At 51.3% G+C, this 23667-nt stretch overlaps 1 protein-coding gene and 1 long non-coding RNA gene across 4 annotated transcripts in view; one reads left to right on the top strand and one right to left on the bottom strand.

Moving 5' to 3' along the window:
- Window positions 1-22753, bottom strand: part of Synpo (synaptopodin) — a 53897-nt gene extending 31144 nt beyond the window's left edge. The window contains exons 1-3 of one of the 3 annotated variants that reach the window (XM_075968578.1): window positions 21936-22017; window positions 18367-18476; window positions 1949-2586 (exon numbers count right to left, since the gene is read on the bottom strand). In XM_075968578.1, the coding sequence (XP_075824693.1) occupies window positions 1949-2330 (382 nt within the window). In that variant the 5' untranslated portion in view covers window positions 2331-2586; window positions 18367-18476; window positions 21936-22017. Of the gene's footprint in view, window positions 1-1948; window positions 2587-18366; window positions 18477-21935; window positions 22025-22610 lie in introns of those variants that run through there. The other 2 variants (XM_075968577.1, XM_075968579.1) reach the window with 2 other exon arrangements.
- On the top strand, window positions 10597-14917 carry LOC142848628 (uncharacterized). The gene is made up of 3 exons (XR_012910437.1): window positions 10597-10945; window positions 11591-11953; window positions 14721-14917. It is a non-coding gene; the product is annotated as an uncharacterized LOC142848628 (long non-coding RNA).
- Window positions 22754-23667: the final 914 nt, after the last annotated feature.

Here is a 23667-nt window from a genome sequence, read left to right as displayed (position 1 = left end):
TTCCTTTGAGAAGTCTTACCTCTCCCTCCTTTCTCTCCTCCTGAGGCCACTCCTGACCCCTTTGTCCCTGGAATGCTCAGAACAACTGGATGGACCATAAAGAGACAAATGAATTGGGCTGTTCCTGAAAAGGATGCACCAAGTCTCAGGGCTGACAATGGCTGTGCATCTTGGACAGATGACTTGAATCTCTGAGTCTCCACTGTCTCACCTGCCCTTCTTTGGAAAGCTACAGTAAGACAGAGAGTGAGATCCCACCAAATGACCCATAGCCTGCGAGATGCCAACAAGGTCATTAAAAGTGATCTTCTCTCCTCTCCATCCCACCTGTACCATTCCAGGGCATCTGCAGAAAGCACGATTTCAGAACAGAATCATAGCTGATAGCCCAAGGCCCTTAGCCATACAACCATGGATGAGCATGCTCGTCACATCCTGGACAAGTCACTTACACAGCTGAGCCGCCATCTTTCATCCACGTAATGGGCTCTGCTGCGAGACTGCAGGAAGCCATACACAGAAGCTGTTAGCACAGCAGCCTCTGCACGGCGCTCGCCCAACGGCAGTTATGCTGTTCAGCCAGTAATGATCGCTTCCATTTCACTTTACACACCTACCCAGAGCATTGTAAATTTTCCAAAACATAGCTACAGCTAAAATCATGGCACCCTTTCAACAGCTCCTGTTTTTATTCTATTTTCACAGATGGAAAAAAAATAATGAGCTCACCAAAGGGACTTGCTAGGGCTTGACTACTGAGCACTGGGCTGATGGTACCCGTCACCATCACCCCTGCCTCCTGACCCAGCTGTGGCCCAGGAAAGGGGAGGGAACAAGTGACAATGGTCCTCAGGTTCATTCATACTCAGGCTGACTCTGAGGTCCTCCTCCCTGTTTAGAGGCTCGGCTGGCCCCTCACTGCTCCTGCCCAGCTCTCTGTATAACCCATGCCTGGGCAGAGACTGTGACCAAATGAGATGATCAGAGCCTGGAGAGAATTATTGCCGAGAGCAGAGTGGGTGAGAAGGCTGGTGAAGTGCCAGCTCTGACGTCAGCAACGCCTGCAGAGAAATGAAGTGCTCCTTCACTCTCTTGACGCACAAGCCCTCCCAGGACTGTCCCACACACACTCTGCACCCTAGGGACCTGCTGGCAGCAGCTCTCCTGCCTGGGCAGATGGTGGCTCAGCTCACTGCCAACCCCACCCGCAGTGTGAACCCACTACGGCGTTTCCATTGGCACTGGCCAGCAGTGGAGGCGATTCGAAGCGGATTCCCTTGCCTATCCTGTCTGCCCTGCACACTCCAGCTCTCACAGCTCTCCCCCCCCCCCCGGGAGAAAATGATCCTCCTCCCTCCACAAGCTGTCACTGACGCTTGTTACAATCCAGGTGACAAGGCTTCTGCCTTTGTCATTCATCTCTGACAGATGGAGAACTGAGGTCTGAGAAAGGACCCTTTGCCTAGCTCAGCCAGCAATATGCTGAGGGACCCGGAGGCACACTCTCCTACTCTTGAGTCTCAGTTTCCCCACTGAGGTCATCTTACATGGAAGGCTTCAGTCTCTACCCTGCCAGCACCTGGGAGGCAATGGCCTCTCTGTCAGGGTGTTTGTCTAGAGCTGCCACTGAGCTCGGAGGTTTAATGAAGGGTCTTTCCCCAGGGCCAGTCACTTGGGACTTCACAGCCACTTGCTACGATGGTTAAAGGGCAGGTGAGAGGGGCGAGTGAGATTTTTGTCAACCAAGTGAAAGATGGACTTTCTATTGGTGCCTTCTCCTTGACAAAGAGCTGGAACTGCCCAGGTGCCCCCTCCCACAGCTGGAGATCCGGACAGCTGGAAGACTTGTGATCATTGTCAAACAGCCTAGGAAAGCATGCTTTAAAAGTCCCTGATTAAGAGCCTGTGGGGTTCTCTATGACCCTAGGGAGAAGGGAAATAAGCTTACCTGGTTTCTGGGCCACCCTGGACCCGGGGCTGATGCTGTCACCGACTGTCATCACTTTCCGGGCCTGTACCACGTCCCAGTCGTGGCTGGTCCTGTCACCGTGCTGGTACCCACCTCGTGCCTCCCTGGAACAGCTGGATGGCTGGATTACGTCTGAGGCTCTGGATAGCTGTGGCGTGCCATGGCTGGCTCTGTGTCTGCTGGCCACATCTTCTTCCAGGTCCGCAAGCCTCACCTCTCCCTGCTGGCCATCTTCACTGCTGCTCTCCTCAGCTTCCAGAGCCAGGCACCTGTAGCTCCCATCCGGGATCTGGAAGGTGCAAGGGGCAGGCCTCCCCTCACTGGGTCCAAGGGTTGGGGGTGGGAAGTGAGGGCCCAGCATTATGGCCCTCTCCTTGGTAGCACAAAGCAGCAGCTCCCCGGAGCAGGGTAGGTGGCCGTGTGAATACTGCTCCTCACTCCTCTCGAGGCCTCCTTGGGTTCTCTGCAGAGTCACTTTCTGCTGCTGCTGCACAGGGCTGGAGTGAGGTCCAGGTGAGGGACGAGACAAGTCCTGTCTGGGCTGGGGGAAGATGGAGTCCTCCAACACTTCCTACCCTCCTGAGCTCTGCTATGTAGGGCCCTTCAGAGCGATCTATCTGTATAGGAAGAGACGATACCACACATCAGAGAGCTACTGAGTGTACTGAATGGAATCCCTGAGACCTGTCTACTCCTGGGTACCTGGAGAGCTGGGTGGGATCTGGGGTACAATTCCCACTCCTCCACAGGAAAGTGTTCCCGGATGTCCGACCTTGTAGTGTGCCATTCACGCCCTATCCTTAGGCTACCTGACATTTATTTACTTAATGTTTCCCTTCAATCCACTTTAAATAACATAATTTCTATTACTTTAGAATTATCTTGAGCAATAATTGCAGGAAAACCACAAGCATACAGTGCCAAGTCATTCTCTTCCCTGTGCATGTTAAATAAATATCTCGTTATTTTAAAGCACTTGTGAGCACCATGTAAAAAGAATTCTTTCACATCCCACCAAAGGTACACACACCACAAGAATCACAGGGACAGTGGGGTGGGGGACACAAGTAGGGTACACAGCTGGTTATAAGAGTCAACACACACAAAAGAAAATTTGCCAGGAGGTGGTAGCACATGCCTTTAATCCCAGCACTTGGGAGGCAGAGGCAAGCAGATCTCTGTGAGTTTGAGGCTAGTCTGGTCTACAAGAGTTAGTTCTGGGACAGGCTCTAAAGCTAAAGAGAAAGAGAAAATCTGTCTCAAAACAAACAAATGAAAACAAACAAACAAACAAAAAAAGAGCCAACACAATGGCTTGCTTATGTGTGCCCAGACTTTGAGCGAGGATCCAACTCTACCACATATGTGTTGGTTTTGGAGTCTCCCACTCCCCATTTGTAAGATGGACATTGTAATCTAGCTTGAACACCCCAGAATTTGAAAACCCAAAACCCAAAACTTTCTGAGCACCATCATGCAGCCACCAGTCCCAATCCCATCCTGGACTTGGGGACTAAGTCACAAAAAACATAAGGTACAGTTAACAGAAAAAAGCCTCATGTAAAATGGCCTTCAGGCTGGGTATATGATATGTATGAAACAGAAAGTAAACTTAATTTTAGACTTGGCTTCTCATCCCCAAAGCTATCTCATTATGCATATGCAAATTTTCCAAAAACCTAAAAGAGTCTAAAATTTGAAACACTTCTGGTCCCAAGCACTTTGGATGAGGGATCAACTCTAATTTAATCGTGCCAAGGGTTCTATGAAAAAACGGATGCAGAGCACCGAGCCCACTTTCTGAGCCATCACTTAACTTATGTGGGTTGCTCTTTCAACCCACAAACATTTATCAGGCAGGCCCCTGTTCTACTTCAGGTATCGTTAAGAGACACATAGCATAGATGGAGGTATGGTGTTCTAGCTCATGAAGTTTTGATATTTGTGAGAGCAGTGATTCTCAATCCTCCTAAGGCTGGGGCTCTTTAATATAGTTTCTTCATGTTGTGATGACCCCCAACCATAAAATTGCCTCATTGCTGCTTCATAACTGTAATTTTGCTACTGTTATGAATCATAATATAAATAAATTTCTGTGCTTTCTGATGATCTTAGACAACCCCTGTGAAATGGTCCTTCGACCACCAAAGAGGTACAGATTGAGAACCGCTATATTAGGTAGCACTGTGAATGATAATGAAAAATAGTGATAATAGTAGAATTATTTATAAGTGTTACAAATGATAATTAGCAGAGGGCGGAAGCTTTCTCTAAGGGCGGAGGAGGAGGGGATGAATGGAGGATACTCGGGCAGAAGAGCTTGGCAGATGGACGGTGGGCGTAGAGAAGGGGGAAGAATATGGGGTGCCACGCAGGTCCCTGGCTCTGAGGACACATGACTGTGTTCGTGGAGGATAGAAACAAACTGGAAGGTACAGGTGTTTGGTGGAACAGGGAGGTGTTTGATGCTTAGATTCCCAGGGAAGATGTGCAGTGCGCAGGTCCAGGTGGGGTCCCAGAAAGCAGGAGAGAGTCCCACGGTGGGGATAACAGTTTGGAAATCATTTGAGGAGATACAGAGTCTGATATGAAGAAGCCATTTTCAGTTGAGCGGACAGCCCTTGAGGCAGGGCACATTGCCAGTTACACTTGTGGGCACCCTTGTAGTGAGTGGATGTTGTAGAAAGACACCGTCTACCACAGCTTAGCCATGTGAACTCTCTATTCGGAAATAGCTAGAGGACTCGTGCATGCATATACTCATGTACTGACTATGCCTGGCTGGTGAGGATTTATGGAAGGCTACTGGCTTGATGACAATGTGGCCGAGCCCTACCACCCATGGCCCGGAGGCCTCTAGTCCGGGCGGAGGCCAGTCATCTCGTCTGTAGTAGTCTGGGTTGAGCTGCTGGCCTCTGACTGGGGCTGTGCCAGGAGAGACTGGTAGGCAGTCTGGGGAATAAGTGCATTACCAGACCCTCTGGTAGGTCAGAGCCAAGCAGGGGAAGGCAAACATGAGTCCTGATCATAGAGAGAACCAAGCACCTGTCAGCGGGGCCTGGGAAGAAGGGAGCCCCCAGGACTGGGCATCCACTCCCTCCTGGGTGTTCACTTAGGCAAGCACCAGACAGATGCTTCATAGCTCATCCTACAGGGAGGGAAAGAGAGAATCCACTAAATGAAGTGACCCAGTTAGGAATCACACCTTGCTTTGACACCTTGATCCTGGGGCTGGACCTCAAACCTGGTGAAGGTGGCCTCAGATCTTCACTCCTCCCCAAGACCTTGCTTGCTTACCAACAGATGCCAGACTCCTGCCACTGAAGTCAAAGGCCTTTGACTCTCAGGAAGGGGACCTGTGTGAGCCTGACCAGACGCCTCCGACCCTCTGGAGGCAGTTTTCCCCAAGGGCACAGTGCAACTCAGGCAGCCAGCGCTAGAAGGACCACGGGACTCTGGCATCACAGATCCATGAGTTTCAGTACTCAGAGCCACCCACCCCTACCCTGTCACAGAACCAGATGGCAGGAGGCAGCGGGAGTGGGTGAAGGGCGGGGGCAGAGCTCTCTGACTCCCTGTGGGGGCCTCGCCTGCTCCATCTTCCCTGCTTCTGTTTTGCTGTATTTAACAGTGGCCACGGTTTCCAGGAAAGAAGAGAGAGGCGGAAAAGTTAACTTTCCGCCACCCACACAAATATTTTTGGCCAGCTTTGTCTTCAGGCTGCCAAGCCAGGAGGGAGGGGTTGGCAGGAGCACTGCAATTCAGAGCTCCCTCCCAAGGAGGCAGGGTTTCCAACCCAGGCAGGGGACTCAGCAGGGGTCCTAGCAGGCCCGGCGGCTCTGAAGTACCCACGGATGCGCCAGAGTCACAGGAACTTCTCATAATCACAATAGAGGGCATTGCCTCTTACGTGTCTGCCAGGTGCTGGTCTGAGATCTTTTCCCATAATTTTTCAGGAAGGTGGCAGGGGTGGGGGGAGTATGGTCTGGGGATGAAGACCCTGAAGCTTGATACATATGTAGAGTTTTGGGCAAGAAGGGTAAAAGAGTGGGGACCAGCATTGCCAGGGTCAGTTCTCTGAGCTACGAACTATGGCTCCAGGGACTACACAGTCCCTGGAGATGCTGAGCCCATGTGACAGCCCATCCGTGTGGGCAGGAGAAGGCCAGTCCTGCTTAGCAGAGATGGAAAGGGTCCCTCCCGAGCTTGATTGCATCTTTATGCACGCACTGCCCCTATCTTGCTACCAGCTCTGAGCTCTGGCAGGGACCTACAGAGTACACCCGTTTCCTCCCAGAGGGAGCTTGGAGCCCAGGTTAGGAGCAGGTACTAATTGAACCCAGGCACCTGGATGCTCCAGACTCAGCACCACAGTCCAGTTGGGCATCAGATGCCCTGTAGTCCCAGCACCTGCTGCCAGCTTCTGAAAGTAGAGTTCAGCATCTGTGACCCAGGGTGTGTGTGTGTGTGTGTGTGTGTGTGTGTGTGTGTGTGTGTGTGTGGTCCTTTGTGCTGTTCTCTGCATAGTGGAGGAAGGAAGGGTGCTGGCTGGGGGTCAGGTCTCGATTCAAATCCTGTCTCTCTGTCTCTGTCTCTCTCTGTCTCTCTGTGTGTGTCTGTGTCTGTCTCTCTCTTTCTCTCTGTCTCTCACACACATGCACGCACGCGCGCACGCACACACACACACACACATATGCACGCACGCAGGCACGCACTCACACGCTGCCCAGCCTGAACTAGCCCCCCGTGCCTCCCAGGGTGGTTGTAGGGATCTGTAGGCAGAGTGTAAGCTCACTGCTTTCAGCCACAAACTTCTTGCTTTCCAGGCCCTGTGCATGCTTGCAGCCCAGACATTCAGGGCCAGTGACTGCCATTCACAGGCTACCGTGTGGTTATGAAGGAGCTGAGGGAGCGAGGGCTGCAGGAGGTAACAACAGTGTCCATCCAGACATGGGGCCCTTGTCGTTCTCCCAGAGTCATCACGGGATCCGAGCTTCTCTTTCCGCCTTTTTCTAATTATATCCCCACTTCTCTCTTCTCCCTTTCTTTTGACAGAGTCTCTAGCCCACACAGGCCTCAAGCTGGTGATGCAGCCAAGGATAACCTTGATCTCATGATTCTCCCGTCTCTACCTCCTAGCTGTGTGCGACCAAGCCCAGGTTATATGGTGCTAAGGGTTTCGCCAAAGGCCTTGTACATGGTAGGCAAGCACTCTACCAACTGAGCCACATCTTTGGCCCCTTTTTTCTTTTTTTACAAATCTTTTTAATTTTTTCTTATTTTATCTGTATGAGTGTTTTACTGATGTATATATGTGCACCACATGCATGCCTGGTGCCCACAGAAGACAGAAGAAGGTGTCAGGTCCTCACAACAGGAGTTATGGATGGCTGTGGCCCATCATGTGGGTACCGAGAACTGAACCCCGATCCTCTGCAAAGGTAACAAACGATCTCAACCACTGAGCCATCTCTCCAGCCAGACCCAACCCCTTATTTTCCTTTTTGGCAGAGTCTCACTATGTAGCCCTGGTTAGCCTCCAACTCATAGCCTCCTACCTCTCCCTTATCCCTACCCAAGTGCTGAGATTCTAGGCATACCTGGACCACAGGGTCTGATCCTATAGGCAGAGGACAAAATTAGGCTGAGAAGGAATTAGTAGCCTAGGAAAATAAGACCCTAATCCTCCAAAAGGTCCTTCTCGCTACCTGACCCCATCCTCCCCTACAGTCTATTCCCACCTCTATACTGAGTAGGATATGGCCCATTTTTCTTGGCTTCCTAAGGGAGATGATCCATCAAGGCCCCATGAAGGCAAGGCAAGACCACTGGAGAGAGAGATCTGGAAACCCATGTGGGTTTGGATAGGCCAAGGCTGAGCATGTTGGGAAGGGTATAGGCAGGGAGGCTGGAAGAGAGAGGGCCAGATTACAATAGGCTTTAGTTGCCAGGACCTTTCTGTAGATGCAACCCTGTAGGACCACTCCTGGCCAGTTCTGTGGAACGGGGTCAAGAGCGGCAAGGTTGGAGCGGAAGGCCAGAAACTGGACCAGGGCTGGCACACAGGGGTCCCTGGAACGGAAATGTTTTGGAGCAGTTTCCCAGCTCGTGGCCCAGTGCCAGGTACATAAAACCAATACGGGTGATAGCAATGACAACTGTGTAGTGTCTATGTCAGGTTCTCTTCCAAACACCTCCCTCCTCTGACCCTCTTCAGGAGAAGGGGTTCCTATTATTAACCCCATTCCATAGATAAGGAAGTTGAGCCTCCATGATGTGCCAAGTTCACACAGCCAGCAAGTGACTCAATCAGGTTCTGATCCCCAGAGTCTCACTCGAGACATCACGGCTCATCCACAAGGCTGCACTTCCCTAGCAGTGTAAACAGCTCCTGAATGAACTCATGAGTGAGGGAAAAGGACAACAGGATGGGAGATTTCCTCCAGTGCCTGCTACATCACCTAGCACACTCGCTGTCCCTTAACATACGAATGTGGGGTAACCAAGAATTAACTATAGGTGTAGCTGATGTTAAAAACGGGGTATCCCTGGGAAAGGGGTTACTCAGAATCTGCCCACCCCACTTCTATCTGGCAGTACCCTCAGATTCAGAATAGACGAAATGGCATTGTCTGGCCTGTTTAGAGCGGTGGTCTTCCTTCCACTAAGCCGAGGGCCCATGCTATCCCCAAACACCTGAGCTAAGAAAATGCCCTGTCTACCTCTCTCTCTCTCTCTCTCTCTCTCTCCTGGGGCAAGGGTGGGTACCAAGGAGGGGACATAAAGCAAGAATCCCATGCATTGGCAACCTCCAGACTGGGGCACTTGACATTGCTCTGCATTCTTGGAGAAATTACTTTCCTTTCCCTGGGCCTCAATTTCTCCTGCTGAAAAAAAGGTGTTAGGTAGTGTGGTTGGTGGAGCAGAAGCAGTGGGGTGACACCTTATGGACTCCTTCCTCGAACTTCTCCTGTCCCATTGTCTTTGTGGCAGTGGAAGATGACTGCCCATTTCCAAGCCCTCCTCCTAGGCCCTGAAGAAAAGACAAGGCTTCTGGCCTCCTCCATCTCTGCCCATCAGCAGTGTCAAGAGACCCAACCTGCTAGGGCCTTTCCCTCTTCCTTGATATTCTTTTCCTTTCTTCCAACCCTACCTGTCCCTCGGGGAGAAGGAGCCTGGGTTGAGAGGGCATGACCCAAGGCTAGGAGAGCCCAGAAGCATCAGGAAATTCCAGGCATGAGAGGGCACTGAGAACCGAGGGTCCTCAGGGAGGTGAGTGCTAGCCAAGCCTCAAGATTGCAAATGACCCCGGATGTGTCTCGTTGCCCCCCTAAATCCCCCCCACCCCCACGCCCTCTTGGCAGAGCAGAGGCTCAGTCATTCATTTCTCTGTTCTTTCACTCAACACGCATTCACGAACGCCTGCTATTTTAAGCTCTGGTGGCACACGGTGAACAAGAGGGAGAGAAACCCTACCCACGTGGAGCTCACATGTTGTTGGTTGGGGTGGACAGATAATAAATAAATAAATAAACGAGCCAATCAGATGGTGCGAAACAGGATGGACACTTAGTTAAGCAGGAAAGAGAGCCAGGGCGTGCTGTGTAGAAGTCGAGATAGAGCAACCAGAGAGAAACCGCCACAGATGCTATTCTGGGTTTTGGGTGGCATGTGTATTTCAAGTTCACAATGGTGTTAGATTTTCATATGCAATTATTTTAAAAAAGCATAAAAATCAACACTAAACGGCAGAAGCCCTGGGAGGTGCTATTGTTCAAATGACTCAGCTACTCACAGTTTTAGAACCTAATCATCCCCCCCAATGACTATGACTACCGTAATTTTTGCAACCTGTACCTAAACCTTTGGTTTCATATATTATTTCATTTGAGAACACAGTGTCTCAAGGTTATGAAATTGATAGGATGCCTCCTCCTCCTCTTCCTGGAAAAACAGACGCCGTGCAATGAGCCTGGCAATAATGGCAGCAATTCTGGATAGTCCTTGGATGGATTAAATCAGGTAACCCGTGAACGAGCTCTCGAAGGTGCAGCTCTGGCCACTGTAATTATTGGTTTGTGAGAGGATGCCTGAGTGTGTAATAAGAACCAGAGCCAGCACTGAGTACTCATCCCGGTACCTGCTAATCTTTCTTCCCAGTTAAATGAAGAAAGCCCAAGTCCATGGTCCAAGAGAAGGGGGATGACCACACTGGGACCTGATAGGTCCCTGGGACATGAAGAAGTCCCCAGGGTCCTCTGAGGACTCCCAGAGGGGAGGAATGTACCATACAGCACAATAGGTCTTTATTCTGGTCCTGGCTTAACCACAGCCCTCCATTCTGGTCCTCGGTGACCCCTACGCTTGAGCCTCAAAGCCTGTTTCCAGCTCTGGATTGCCTGTGGCACCAGGCACTCAAGGCCCTGGATGTCAAGTCTGTTCTAAATGGACTTGCAAATCCAGGCTGCACCAAATCAGTTAAGCCCCCTGCACGTCACACCTATTTCTGCCATGCTGGGTTGACAAGTTCATGGGCCAAGGAACCAGTTCTGACGAAACTGGAGAGACTGAAGTCAGGGCTATAAATATAGGGTTAGTGCTGGCCAGATCAGACCAGCCTGGGAAGCCACAAGTCCCCTCCTGGCCACAAGAAAAGATGAGGACTGAGAAGGGAAGGAACTTCCTCAAGTTTGTGCGGTCATGGAGGGCCCAGAGTAGGCCAGAGCTCCAGGCACTTGGACCTAAAGCTTTTCTATCTGACCATGCTCGCTCTGCTTTGGGGACTTGATGTGAGAAGTCCTTCTCTGTGTGTTACTTTTATTGGTTAATGAATAAAGCTGCTTGGGCCTATTACAGGGCAGAATAGAGCTAGGTGGGAAAACTAAACTGAATGCTGGGAGAAAGAAGATGGATTCAAGGAGACGCCATGTAGCTGGCAAAGGAGAAAGATGTGAACCACCAACCAGAACCTTACTGGTAGGCCGCGATCCTCATGGTAAAATTCAAAATAATAGAAATGGGTTAATTTAAGAGCTAGCTAGTCAGGCAGTGGTGGCACCCACCTTTAATCCCAGCACTCGGGAGCAGAGGCAGATGGATCTCTGTGAGTTCGAGGCCAGCATGGTCTACAAGAGCTAGTTCCAGGACAGGCTCCAAAGCCACAGAGAAACCCTGTTTCGAAAAACCAGAAAAAAAAAAGAGCTAGCTAGCAATATGCCTAAGTGATTGGCCAAGTAGTGTTTTAATTAATACATTCTCTTGGTTTCTGGGTGATTATTTCGGGTCTGGGAGGCCAGAATGAACGAGCAGCCTCTGTCTACAGGGACTCAATAAGACGAGTCCAGCCTGAACAAAAACGGTGTGTTATGATTTCAGGTTGTAAAAGAATCTGAAAATCCAGAGCGTTTCTATCCATTTCCCTCCCACTCGCGGGCTCCCCTCTTCACCCAGAGTTTTTGTCAGCATGGGGGAATCCAGGCATATATACTTGATAGCCAAATGCACACCTCTCTTTTGTTTTATCTGAGTGTGTCTGTGAGCATGCGCATGTGGAGTATGGGGAGGGTGCCCTAGACATCAGGTGTCCTCCTGACCACTCTCCATTTTCTTCCTTTGAGACAGGGTCTCTCATTAAACCTGGCACTTGGCCGATGGCCAACAAACCCCAGCGATCCTCTTGTCCCCGTGCCCACAGCACTGGGGTCACTAGCACAGCCGCACACCTTCATGTTTACGTAGCAAGCGCTCTTACCCACCAGCCCATCTTCCCAGCCAGATACGTGCGCATCTCTTGCCCCTCTGCACCCCTACAGAGAAGAATCGATAGCTTGAAACGGACTGTGGGAGCGGTGATACCATGGAAATGAGAAGATGCCACAAACCAAGGTCTTTCCCCGTACAGAGCCCCGTGTTCAGCACTGACCTCCCCAGACTGGTTAAATCCACAGCCAGCGAATCCTGCTACACCACAGTTCCTCAGTCGTGGTGAGTCTCTGCTTTTCCTGAAACCGCACCTGCGCCATGACCGCCGCCGAGAGCTGCCTGGGCATATGCCTTGAGCACAGGCCTCCAAGAGGAAGTCCCTGCTTTCCAAGCTAGCCCATACATTAGAACCACCTGAGAACGCTTCACACATTCCAGACCCCCGGCTGAAGCCCTGACGGATGACATACGCACCAATGAGTAGAAATGGAGCATCTGAAAGTTTTTATTTTCCCCAGTCATTCCTGTGTGCGGAGAGTTCGGGAAGACTACCCTTCGCGGGCGCTCATTTCGCTGTTCCCAGACAATAGCGGACAGGGAGCAGTGCAGACCCCTATCCCTGTTGCACTTAATAATTCATGGGGTTTCATGAAAAGTGTGTGTGAAGGATAATGGGTTTTATTTGCTGGCCTACAACCCTCACAGCTGAAAGGACACAGGACCTGGGAGGCAGAATTTCCTTTGCCTTCTCGTTTGCAGCCCAGCCACTTACAACATCCTGAGCAGATGGGCCCCAGGCTCATCAACCCTCGGGAGGCCTCGCCTCATGTGGTACCCAGCTGGCCAGTCAGGGAGATGGAGGGTTCTCAGCCAGCCCCTCCTCCTCTCCAAGCTGCCACTGCCTAACCTAAGGGCCAAAGGTTCACAAAGGAGGCTCCCCCTGGGAGACATCACGCATCAGGCTCAGGAGACTGGAAATAAAGACATCAGGGTGCAGCTTATGCCACAGGCTTGAGGCCCCATCCTGGCCTTTTCCTGAACAAACAACAGCTAATGATAAAACTGATCATTCTGAAGTCTAACGTTTATGGGTTTCTTCCTGTGACCCACAGTAAGTCCTTGTGAGGTTGTGCTAACCAAGTTAGCTATCACTAGCCACATATGCTTCTGAGTAGCTGTAATGTGGCCCTCCAAGTGACACAACCCTGGGCAAATAATACAGACCATTCCCAAGATGATACCAAAAGAAAAAACAAAGAAAGGAAGGAAGGAATGGAAAAAGAATTGAGACTTGTCTCAGAAAAAATAACTCCACCTGGTCTGTAAGTAAGATATTAGAATTAATTGCACTGGCCTCTTTCGTCCACCAGTGAAGTTTGGTGTTGGTTTTCTCCCCTTTCGGTATGACTGCAGGCAGACATTTTAAAATTAGCCATGTGCTTCTCTGATCAACCCTAGCCTGAGTCTGGAAAGGCATGGCCTCCCCCGCCACAACTCCGAACTTGAGACTAGAGTCTGCGTGCCACCATTTTGCCAGCTCAGAAACTGGACAAATTATGGATCTGTCCCTCAACTTCCTCATCTGCCAGCTACGATAATATTAGCCAGTTTCCTGATGGTGTGTACTTGGAATCTCAGTGCTTAAAAGGCAGGGGCAGGAGGACTGAGAGTTGGAGGCCTGCTTGGACAACCTAGTGGATTCCACACGAGCTTGTGCTACGGAGACCCTGTCTATAAGAGAAACACGACAGCCTGGGATAAGAATAGCACACACTTAGCCAGGTGGGGTGCACACCTTTAATTTCAGTACTTAGGAGGCAGAGGCAGGTGGATCTCTGTGAATTCAAGGTCAGCCTGGGCTACAGAGTGAGTTCCAGGATAGTCTGAGCTACAGAGAAAAACTCTGTCTGGGGTGGGAGTGAGGGAATAGTGTGTGCTTCTCAAAGCCATGGTGGGGGTTGGAGCAAGTCCTGTACAGAGAAATTTCCCAGCGAAGAGTAGCCAAGCTGGGAAAGTTGAGCTCTGGACTAAGTGGCTTTTTGGATATCATATGCCTCAGTAAATAAGCCGACTCCCCCCAGTGGTAGGGAGCCAAGGGGTCTGGGAAGCTCCTTAGCATGCCTCTCCAGATGGGGTATAAAGAACGGCAGATGAGGGAGTCCTTGGGAAAAGGTCTGACAGCGTGCGTGCATCCTTTCCCTTCCCCAATTTTCAGTCAGCCCAGCTGGACGTACACGGGCCCTGGGCACTGCGGGAGGACACAGGGAAGACAGCAGAAGTCAAGAGTGTGAGGCAGGAGCTTGAGCGTCATACAGGGTGGGAGATGACACGGGACAGGAAAAGCTGCTGAGCTTCTCAGCCTCAATTTGACAACCTGTAAAATGGGGCCAAATATAGGGCCTTGTGGGCACTGTGGTGGGGCTGAAATGAGGTGACACAAGAGAGGCAGATACAGGGAGGGCCTGGGCAGGAAGGGTTTTGGTTAGGAGTCCTCTCCCTGAGCCATGTCAGCTTTTCTCAGTGAAATTGTTCTATTTCTCTCTCTCTCTCTCTCTCTCTCTCTCTCTCTCTCTCTCTCTCTCTCTCTCTCTCTCTGTCTCTCTGACAAGGGCTCATTGCATAGACAATTGCCATGGCTAGCCTTCAAATCACTATGTAGCCCAGGCTAACCTAACATTAATCTAGCTGCCTCAGACTCTTAAATGCTATGATTACAAGCATGAGCCACCACCTAGTCCCCCCTCCCGCCCCTTCCCTCATTTTGTTTTGGAAGTCTTTATACAGCCCTGGCTGGTCAAGAACTGACTTTGTAGACCAGGCTGCCTTATAATGATCTTCCTGCCTCTGTGTCCAGTGTACTGGGACTGCAGGGCCATGTCACTATGGTGATTTGAGTGACAATGGCCCCCATAGGTTCACAGGATGTGGCACTATTAGGAGGTGTGGCCTTGTTGGAGGAAGTGTGTCACTGGGGGTGGACTTTGAGGTTTCAGATGCTCAAGCCAGGCCCAGTGTGACTTTCTTCACTCTCTCTTCCTGCTGCCTTCAGATCTGGGTACAGAGCTCTCAGCAACCTCTCAAGCACCATGTCTGTCTGCACACTGCCATGCTGCCCGCCATGAGAATAATGGACTAAATCTCTGAAACTGTAAGCCAGCCTTCAATTAAATGTTTTCCTTTATAAGAGTTGCTGTGGCCATGGAGTCTCTTATCAGTAATAGAAACCCTAACTAAGACAGCCACCATCCCCAGCTCTGACAAGCAGCTCCTGAACACACACCGTGTACCAAGCTTGCTCTAAGGACTAGGAGTCAAGCAAGGACTCTCCTGGGTTTGAGAGCAAGGTCAGGAGGGCAAAAAGGGAAACAATGAAAAAAAAAGTGCCAAGTAATTTCAGGAAACAGAAAATGCTCTGTTGGGGACAAGTCAGGAGGAGACTGCCATTCCTTCCTTTTATAGTGGCCATCAAATCCCTTGACCTACAAAAACAGATGCCAGCCGGGCGGTGGTGGCGCACGCCTTTAATCCCAGCACTCGGGAGGCAGAGGCAGGCAGATCTCTGGGAGTTCGAGGCCAGCCTGGTCTACAAGAGCTAGTTCCAGGACAGGAACCAAAAAGCTACGGAGAAACCCTGTCTCGAAAAATCAAAACAAAACAAAACAAAAAACGGATGCCACCTATAGGGCCTAAGTAAGTGCACACGAACATATCTCAAGCCAGAAGTGCCTTGGGTTGTGGCGAAGGGCATGCAGGCTCCTCCAGAAAGCCTTCTCTGATAGGAATGTTTTTAGTCCCTCACTGGCCTGGCAGGGTGGGGACAATAGGAGCCTAGGGCTGGAGACACGTTTGAGCTAGAGCTATGACCCACCACCTCCTCTGAGTCCACTGATTTCAGAAGAGCTGAGGTGCATTCAGGCTGGTATTATTGTAGGCAACCCATTGGCTTCAAACAACTTGTCCTCGTTTGCCTCAGTTTACCCCTCCACCAAATGAGTAGGTTGCTCCAGGTGCTCGCCAATAGTTCCCTCAACTCTGGTAAGTACATGTCTCTCCAATTAAGAAACCATGTCCTGGAAGGAGTGAAGAGGGTTGAAGATGAGGCTGCACCAACATGCAGTACTCAGAGCAGGTAGGACATGTCCAGTTCTCCCCTGAGGGCCCCACATCTTTAGCGCCTAGCACAAAAACAGCAGTGTCACGGGGACACTAATTTGAGTGGTCAAATGTTGACCCCGAGGGGGCTAACCTCTGTGATTTCTGGAGTCCTTATATATTTTTAAATTGTACTGACTTCTTTTTATGTGTATGGGTGTTTAGCCCGCATGTATTTCTGTGAACCACAATTCATGCATGGTACCCATAGAGATCAGAAGAGGACATCCGACCACTGGGACTGAAATTACAGATGATTGTGAGCCGTATGAGTGCTGGGAATTGAACCCGGGTCGTCTGGAAGAGCAGCCAGTGAGTGCTCTTAACCTCTGAGCCATCTTTCCAGCCCATCTCTATGTTTTCCAAATCCCTTTCACTAGTCACCCAGCAACAGCTGGTACCTCCAAGGTGTCAGGATGTGTTTCCTCCAAAACTAGTGGGTTTTTTTTGTTGTTTGTTTGTTTGTTTTGTTTTGTTTTAAGAGACAGGGTTTATCTGTAGCTTTGGAGCCTGTCCTGGACCTAGTTCTTGTAGACCAGGCTGGCCTCAAACTCACAGAGATCCACCTGCCTCTGCCTCCCTAGTGCTGGGATTAAAGGCATGTGCCACCACCGCCCAGCTGCCAGAATATTCTTACGCTTCAGAACCCTTTTCCTACAGACTGAGGCCTCTCTTCTGGTACCTCAAACCATTGCCGCTGCCACCACTGATCTCTGTTCTCTGGGCATGCTCACCTCTCCTATGCAGCTAACCCTCATCGAGACCTACAAGAACACACGGCCCCTTTCTCATCCTGCCCACCCTCCCTGCTGGGAGCCCGTCCCATCATTTCTTAGAAGTGGAAAACCAGACCCAGACCCATGCAAAATCTACGCCTCGCCATTCTAGACATCCTACCTACATCAATAAAGAGAAACATTAGATCAGTGTGGTGATGTTTCCTTTCAACAGCCGCTTGATCACTGTCCACAAAGACCTCACTGTACATCTGTCTGTACCCCAAGTTCTACGTTCCATACCTGCGCAGTTGTCATTCTAAGCCCAATAGACAGATTATAAATGTTTTAGTTTTACACATACACACATGCACACACACACACACACACACACCCCACATGTATGAACTCTTGGAAGCAGGGTAGAGCCAAGACTTAAGCCTGTTAAAAGACAATAATGACTTCCTCTGCCATCATACATGCTGGCTGACGCATAATAATAGAAGGGAAATACAGCTAGCAGCCCAAAGCTTGGAACGTGCTTGCTGAGGTAGTAGCTGGGTGGGTGGGGGAGAGAGGAATGGGGTGAGCCAAGGAAAAGGGGGTGATGGAAGATGCTCAAGGATCAGGCAGGTGCTGGTCCACCCTGTCACTGCTTTTGCTCTTCATCAAAGCCTGAGCTAGACACACACAGAGACCCAGCCTGCTTCTTCCAGTCTGACATGAGCGTGGCTCTCCTTGCCTAGGCCTGAAAAGGGGCCAACTCCTATCACTGCTGCCCTGGGCCTGACCATGGTGGAGGTGCAGAGATGAGCCCCCATGTCCGGGTCATGGTAGGACCTTAGTGACTCAGACACACCAGCTAAAGTTCTGCACTCTGGTGGTCTGCTTCGGAAAAGCTACTAAACCAACTACAACCTCCAGCAATCTGCTCGCCTCTCTGGGACTGGATTTCTCCATATGCAAATCAGGGCTAAGGACGGTGCCTGTCTCACAGGGTGCTGGTGAGGACTGAGTGAGGTCATACAAGGGTTTAGAGCCTGGCTCCATACATGGCAAGAGTTAATAACATTGCAGAGTGAGGCTGAAGAGAGGCAGAGGCAACAGGTTGAGCCCAGCACCTCCCTCCGGCTTGGAGCTTCACTGCTGTGTGTGTGTGTGTGTGTGTGTGTGTGTGTGTGTGTGTGTGTCCACATGCCTCTGTGTGTCTGTATGCTGATATGTGGCTGTAGGCTTGTTTCCGTGTGTGAGGTGCATGCCCACTGATGTTTGAACCTCAGTATGTTCATTTGCTCGTGCAAGTATGTTCATTTGCTCGTGCACACGGTGGGGGCAGCCTGCAGACCCCGGGAGTGATCCAGGAGGCTGCTCAGCCAGACTAAACAACCCCATCTCAGCACTCCAGGCTTCCTCCTGAATATGTATTCCTCTGTGTTCTGGTTCTCTTAACCCTTTTCTGTTTTTAAGGGGAGCTCAAGGGCAGTTTGGTCTAGGTCCCCCCCCCGTTCTTTTTTCCTGTCCTTTCCCTCTCAAGGTCTCTGTTCCCCCAAGTGTGTCCTACTTAATATTCTTCAGGTGTGAAGCCACCCCACTGTCTTTGCCCCACCGCTGGCTGCACCCATCCTATGATCCTGGAGTGAGCCCTTCCAAGACCTAGTCTGGCATTGTTCACGGCAAAGTCTAAGATGTGCCCTGGGACAAGGCACCTGAAGCTGCTGGCTAGTGAGCCAACTGACTATGTGGACCGTAACCTGAAGCAGCAGGAAAGGACTGTGGGAGGGGCTTCATCTGAGATACAAGCCAGGCCTCCATCATCTGAGTACTTACTGTGTGCCAGGAACTTGAGCTGATGGAGTCCAATAGACACCATGAAGGGGGCACTGCTCCTGCATCTGCTTCATATGAGGGAATGAGACCCAGCAGAGTTCAATGGCCTGCTATAAGTCACAGAGACACAGGTCAGGATTAGAGCCCAGTCTGGGGTCTGCTGGTCCTAGACCTCAGGGCCCCTTGTCTTGTCTTCTCTGTCACAGGATGGTGACACCCCTCCCTTCGGTCAGCAGAGTTATGGAACTATTATGGCCTTCATGTCTACGGAGTGTGTACGTATCAGTCTGTCCTGGTTACTGTGTCAGTTTCTGGTGACCCATCTTACAGATCAGGAAAGTAGAGCCCGGACGCTCACAAGGATCTAGCGACCCCAGCGGGAGCTACAGAGCCTGGCTTGATCCTTTGTTTCTTAGCCCAGTTGTAGCCCTCAGTTTCCCCTTGCCTGTAGTGGACATTGTCACTAACAGCTTGGGTACAACACGACAGATAAACTGCTTTGACTACTTCCACTCTGCTTCTAACAATCCCAGAAAAAGGATTCAAGGAAACCGGAGGAGGTGGCTAGCCCAGGCATGGCTGTGACGAGGAGCTCAGTGGAGCGCTAATCCTACGCCTCTGTCACCGATCGCCTTAACAGAAGCAGGTCTGTTCTCTAAATGAGGACATTTCTTTGGGGAAAAGCTGGTCTTGCAGCTCACATCCTGCCCGCTGAGCAGAGCCTCGGTCAAGCTGATCCCCATGACTCTCAGGCGCGGCCCAGGGCAGGTCTGCATGGCCTTGGCTGTGGAGTGCCTGTGAGGACTCAGCAGGCCTCACAAGGCCACCGCAGGCCTGTCAGATGTGCTGAGTTCTACAGGCAGAAACTATGCCCCTGCACCTAGCCAGTTGCTTCCTCAGAGTTTGACAAAGCTACCACCAGCACCGAAGAAACCTGGACAACCAGAAGATGGATGGCTCCAGTCGGCCAACCTGCCTGAGAAACCATCCACATTCTGCAGGGGAAGCATCCTTCTAGAGGAACAAGAACATTCCAGGAGTGCTCAATCTAACCAAAGACAAGGATTCCTTGGGTTAGAGAGGAGAAAGAGAACGTAAGGGGCAAGTTTGTGGCCACGCAACATATTAGTGGTAAATGTATGAGGACCCCAGCCTTCAGCTCCTTCCTCCACCTGCTGTTTTCGCAAGAAAAGGTCATGAATTCCTCCCTAACCAAGGACGCTCTCCACCACTGTGTGCCAAAGACCGGTGCCCTCTGCTTGATATGGGCTGAGATGAGAAAGAATTGTCAGAGAAGATGCTGTACCACAACAACAGAATAAGTCTTTCCCAAGAGCTGATGATAAGAAAGCGCCCAGTGAAGCTCTGTGTATGAGCACTGACCAAGCTACAACAGCAACCACAGTGAACTCATGCAAGAGGGGCATGTCCTCACGGGTGCCATCTTAGACCAGCTCAGCCTGAGGAAGTAACTAAGATGCTGCTAAGCCCCCCCCCAAACCCCTGCAAGTCCCCCCAGCACTCCCTACCTGGGATAAGTCCTGGCCCAGCATCTAAATCACAGCCAAGTAGCTGGGAGCTAGTAGTGAATGGCAGGAAAGGCGTGAGCCACAGTGGCCTTAGGACAGCCTCCACCCGGCCCTCTCAGCAATTCAAAGGAGGCTGTGACCAGAGGAAGCACTTGAAATGCCACTCAGGGGACATTCTTTTTCCCAAGACCCTGCCTTTGACCTTGGACACCAAATCCACATTAAGAATAAGCTAATCTTTCCCCCCCCATGCTGGCCCTTGCTTTCTCAAACAGCACCCATCACACACACACACACACACACACACACACACACACACACACACATGCACACAAGGTAGCAACTGGGCTTTCTCCTCTGAACTCACAGAAATTAGTACTGTTAATTTGCAGAACCAAAGGATGGTCTCCACAGCAGATCACATCTGGCTCTCAACAGCTAGAATTAGATTCTTTTTGTATGTGTAAGACAGGGTCTCATGTATCCCATACTGGCCTCAAATGATATATATTGGAGGATGACCTCCACCTCCCGGCCACTGGGATTACAGGCACACACCACCAATCCTGGTTTCTGTGATAATGAGGCTCAAACCCAGGGTTTTATACACGTAGGCAAGCACTCTATTAACCGAGTTACATACCCAGCCCAAGAAACAACACTCCTGAGAGCAATTTCAGTGCTATGAGCGTAAAAGGAGGCACTGCCCAAAAGGACAGGACTTAAAGGATTTTCTACCGAGTCCTGGTTTCCATTCATTGTAGAAGAGTAAATCTCCTCACAGTTTTGAGATGCTGTTTGTTTATTCTTCCCAGTATAAGTAAGACAAACACACACTTCTTGTTAAGATGAAAACTGGCAGTGCACAGGGCACTGTGACATGAGCTGCCAGTGGTAGGCATGCTGGGATTTGGAAGCACCGCCCTGACCCAACCATGTCAATGTAGGCAAGAAGACGAGGCCAGGTGATGGGCGGGGCCCTGTGCAGCAAGGCCTGGCAGGGCCACCACCTGAATAGAAAGCTAGTTCCCTGCAAGGCTCATTCTTCAGGGAGAAATGGCCTTGGCCTCGGGTTACCTGGCCCTCAGAAACGATCCCACTGGCCAAAGAATGGAGAAGGAAGGACCTGTCTTTCCTGGAGCCTAAGTCCTCACCCCTGCCAACCAATGCTGCCTGCTCTGAGTCTGCGCAGCCCATACCCCAATCCTCCCAGTGGCCAGGGACAAGCTGCCCCCTGACTCAAGCTTAGTGTCCTTACTTTCCAGGGCTATGGTGACAATGTCAAGTTCCCAAAGGTGAGGGAACACTATGAAGAACAGGAAACAGATGGAAAAGGGGGCTGCTATTTCCCTCCCTGTCTTCTGCTGTTTCATCTGGCGAATGAGAAGAGGTTCCACAAGTAAGAGAAGATGAAATGTAGCTGCAGAAAATGCATACAAGACAGCAGTGGGCAGGATGGAGCCTGGTAAAGTCCAGAGCCCACTGGGCCAGGCGGGAGGCTGTGTGAGCCCTGTGAGTCGACACACTTCAGCTTGGAGATGGGCACACACCCATTCATGCATGCACATCACACACACACACACACACACACACACACACACACACACACACAACCTTACATCTCTAGCACTCTGATAGCCCCAACACACATACATATACACCCATGCCCACACACGCGCGCACACACATACACACACATGCACACGCACACACACACACATGCACGTGCACACACACACGCCTTCCTGCCTAGCCCTTCACCTACCCTGGAGCACACTGCAGACCAGCCTACATCTTTTCTCTCCCAGTCCCAAGCCTCAGGCCAGGCAGTGTCCTTGTCCCGCTGCATGGGAGGTACATGTGGTTTCAGTTAGCTGCAGAGCGGGCATTTCCGTCCCAGACAGTGGGACCCTGCCAGGGCCCCAGCTCCATAAGAGCCCACGAGAAGGGCCATCTCAATTCCCACTCCCCACTGCACATCCCAGGGCCCTTCCTCCTCTGGAAAACTCGATGGTCCCTTGCCCACTATCACCCCCTCACCTGGAGCTGGACTTTGCACACACTGGAGAGGAAGCCGGCTGTGCCCGGCCTCTGTCCACGGCAGCTCGCTGCCCACCGCCTGCCCGCCTGCCTCCTCTCTCTGCTGTCTCTAGCAGGCTGAAAGGGATGGGAGGAGGGCAGGGTGTCAGGGGGCGGGCGGGAGGGAGGGGAGGGGGCGTGTGGAAATGAAACTTTAATAACAGAGCCCCTTTTGTTTCCGAGCATATGGGATATTTCATACATACTGAAGACATTAGCCGTCTATATTTTTAAGGGCTCAGGCGAAAGGATGAATAAATACAGCCCATGTTCTACTCAACAAACACACATGCAGAGTGCTGACTTCTGGGGCATTTCAAACCCCAAAGAAACAGCCCCAGTGACACCAGACACTTCAGAATAAACATGTTTCCAAGCCTTGGGGCTTGCCTGGCCCCCTCTTGGAGCCACCTGAAGCCTTGGGGCACCTTTTCCCCTGCACCATCTACCCTGTGCCTCCATACCTCCTATTCTGTAGGGGGAGGCGAGTCTCTGGAATCCAGCCTCATCCTACCCCCTTTCCCAGGACCCCCAGCCCCCAACCAGATCTCAAGTGTCAGAGTTCCAAAAGAACTTGGAAATCTCTGCCTTCCTCACTGTACAAACCGGGACCAAGGCCCAGAAATGGGCAGGGACTTGCCTGGGGTCACACAGCAAAGACATCAGGATCCTGGGCCAAGGGGCAATGTTGCTTCCTTCAACAGGCGAGATGCCCTATTTCCTCACCTCAGGGATAAAGGTGGGGAGACCCCAGGACCCGGAGGCAGGGCCAGCAGCGTGTGTACTGGGAGTGTGCCCGCCTCTTTTTCCCACTGGAACGCCGCTCTGAGCACTGCCCCCCAATTCTGGGCACCCATCCAAGGGCACCGTCAGCAACACTAGGAACAGGGCCCGCCCCAGGAAATCCCCTTCAGGCCAGCAGATCCCAACAGGCCTGGAGGCTTCAGGTGCGAGAAAGTTTCCCTCCGTGGAAGCTCAGCTCTTACTCTTCACGGACCTTCTTTCTGTCCTCCAGAAAGAGAAACGGGCCCAGAGAGGGGCAGGCCTTGAAGGAGGCAAAGCAAGATGGTGGCCAGGAAACAGAAGCTTGACTTCTGGAGCCTGTGTTTGCTGCACGACCGTGTGATTGAATAGGCCTTCAGCCCCCTTCCGGCAAACCCTTGCGCGGTGCCACAGGGAGCCCCCAGTGTCAGTTGCCTCTCTCCCTGTTGGAGCCCATTCTCTTCAGCCATCTACTCAGTTAGCAGAGGGCACCACACTAAGAGCCCATAATGAACACACACAACTATGAGGTTGCCTAAATCCTTCAGTGGGCTCCAACCACAGCCACGCCTCTGCAGCAGTCATACACACTCAGTACGAGAGGGGTCTCAGCCTCCATTTGCTCAAAGACCCTCCAAGACAAGATTTGCAGTAGACTCCACTATCCATCTCTGTTGGTATTCAGGCTCAGGGATTGGGCTCCTTCCCTGGGCCACATGGGTGGTCAGTGCAAGCCCGGGTCTTGAACCAGAGTCTCTAGACTCCAGACGTGACTTCTGTGACCCTGTCACTCGCTCATCACTTATCCCCAACTCTAGTCCTGGGACTGCAGAACCATCACCATACTGACGAGAACCTCTTTATTTAATAAAGTCTGTTACAGGCCTGCCTGCCTAACCTGTTGTTAGGGAGCACTCTAAGGTGTCTGTGG

Source organism: Microtus pennsylvanicus, chromosome 4 (genome assembly GCF_037038515.1).
Source record: "Microtus pennsylvanicus isolate mMicPen1 chromosome 4, mMicPen1.hap1, whole genome shotgun sequence".
NCBI classification, from domain to species: domain Eukaryota; kingdom Metazoa; phylum Chordata; class Mammalia; order Rodentia; family Cricetidae; genus Microtus; species Microtus pennsylvanicus.
Note: the sequence above shows the minus strand (reverse complement) of the source record. Positions and strands in the feature narration are given on the sequence as shown.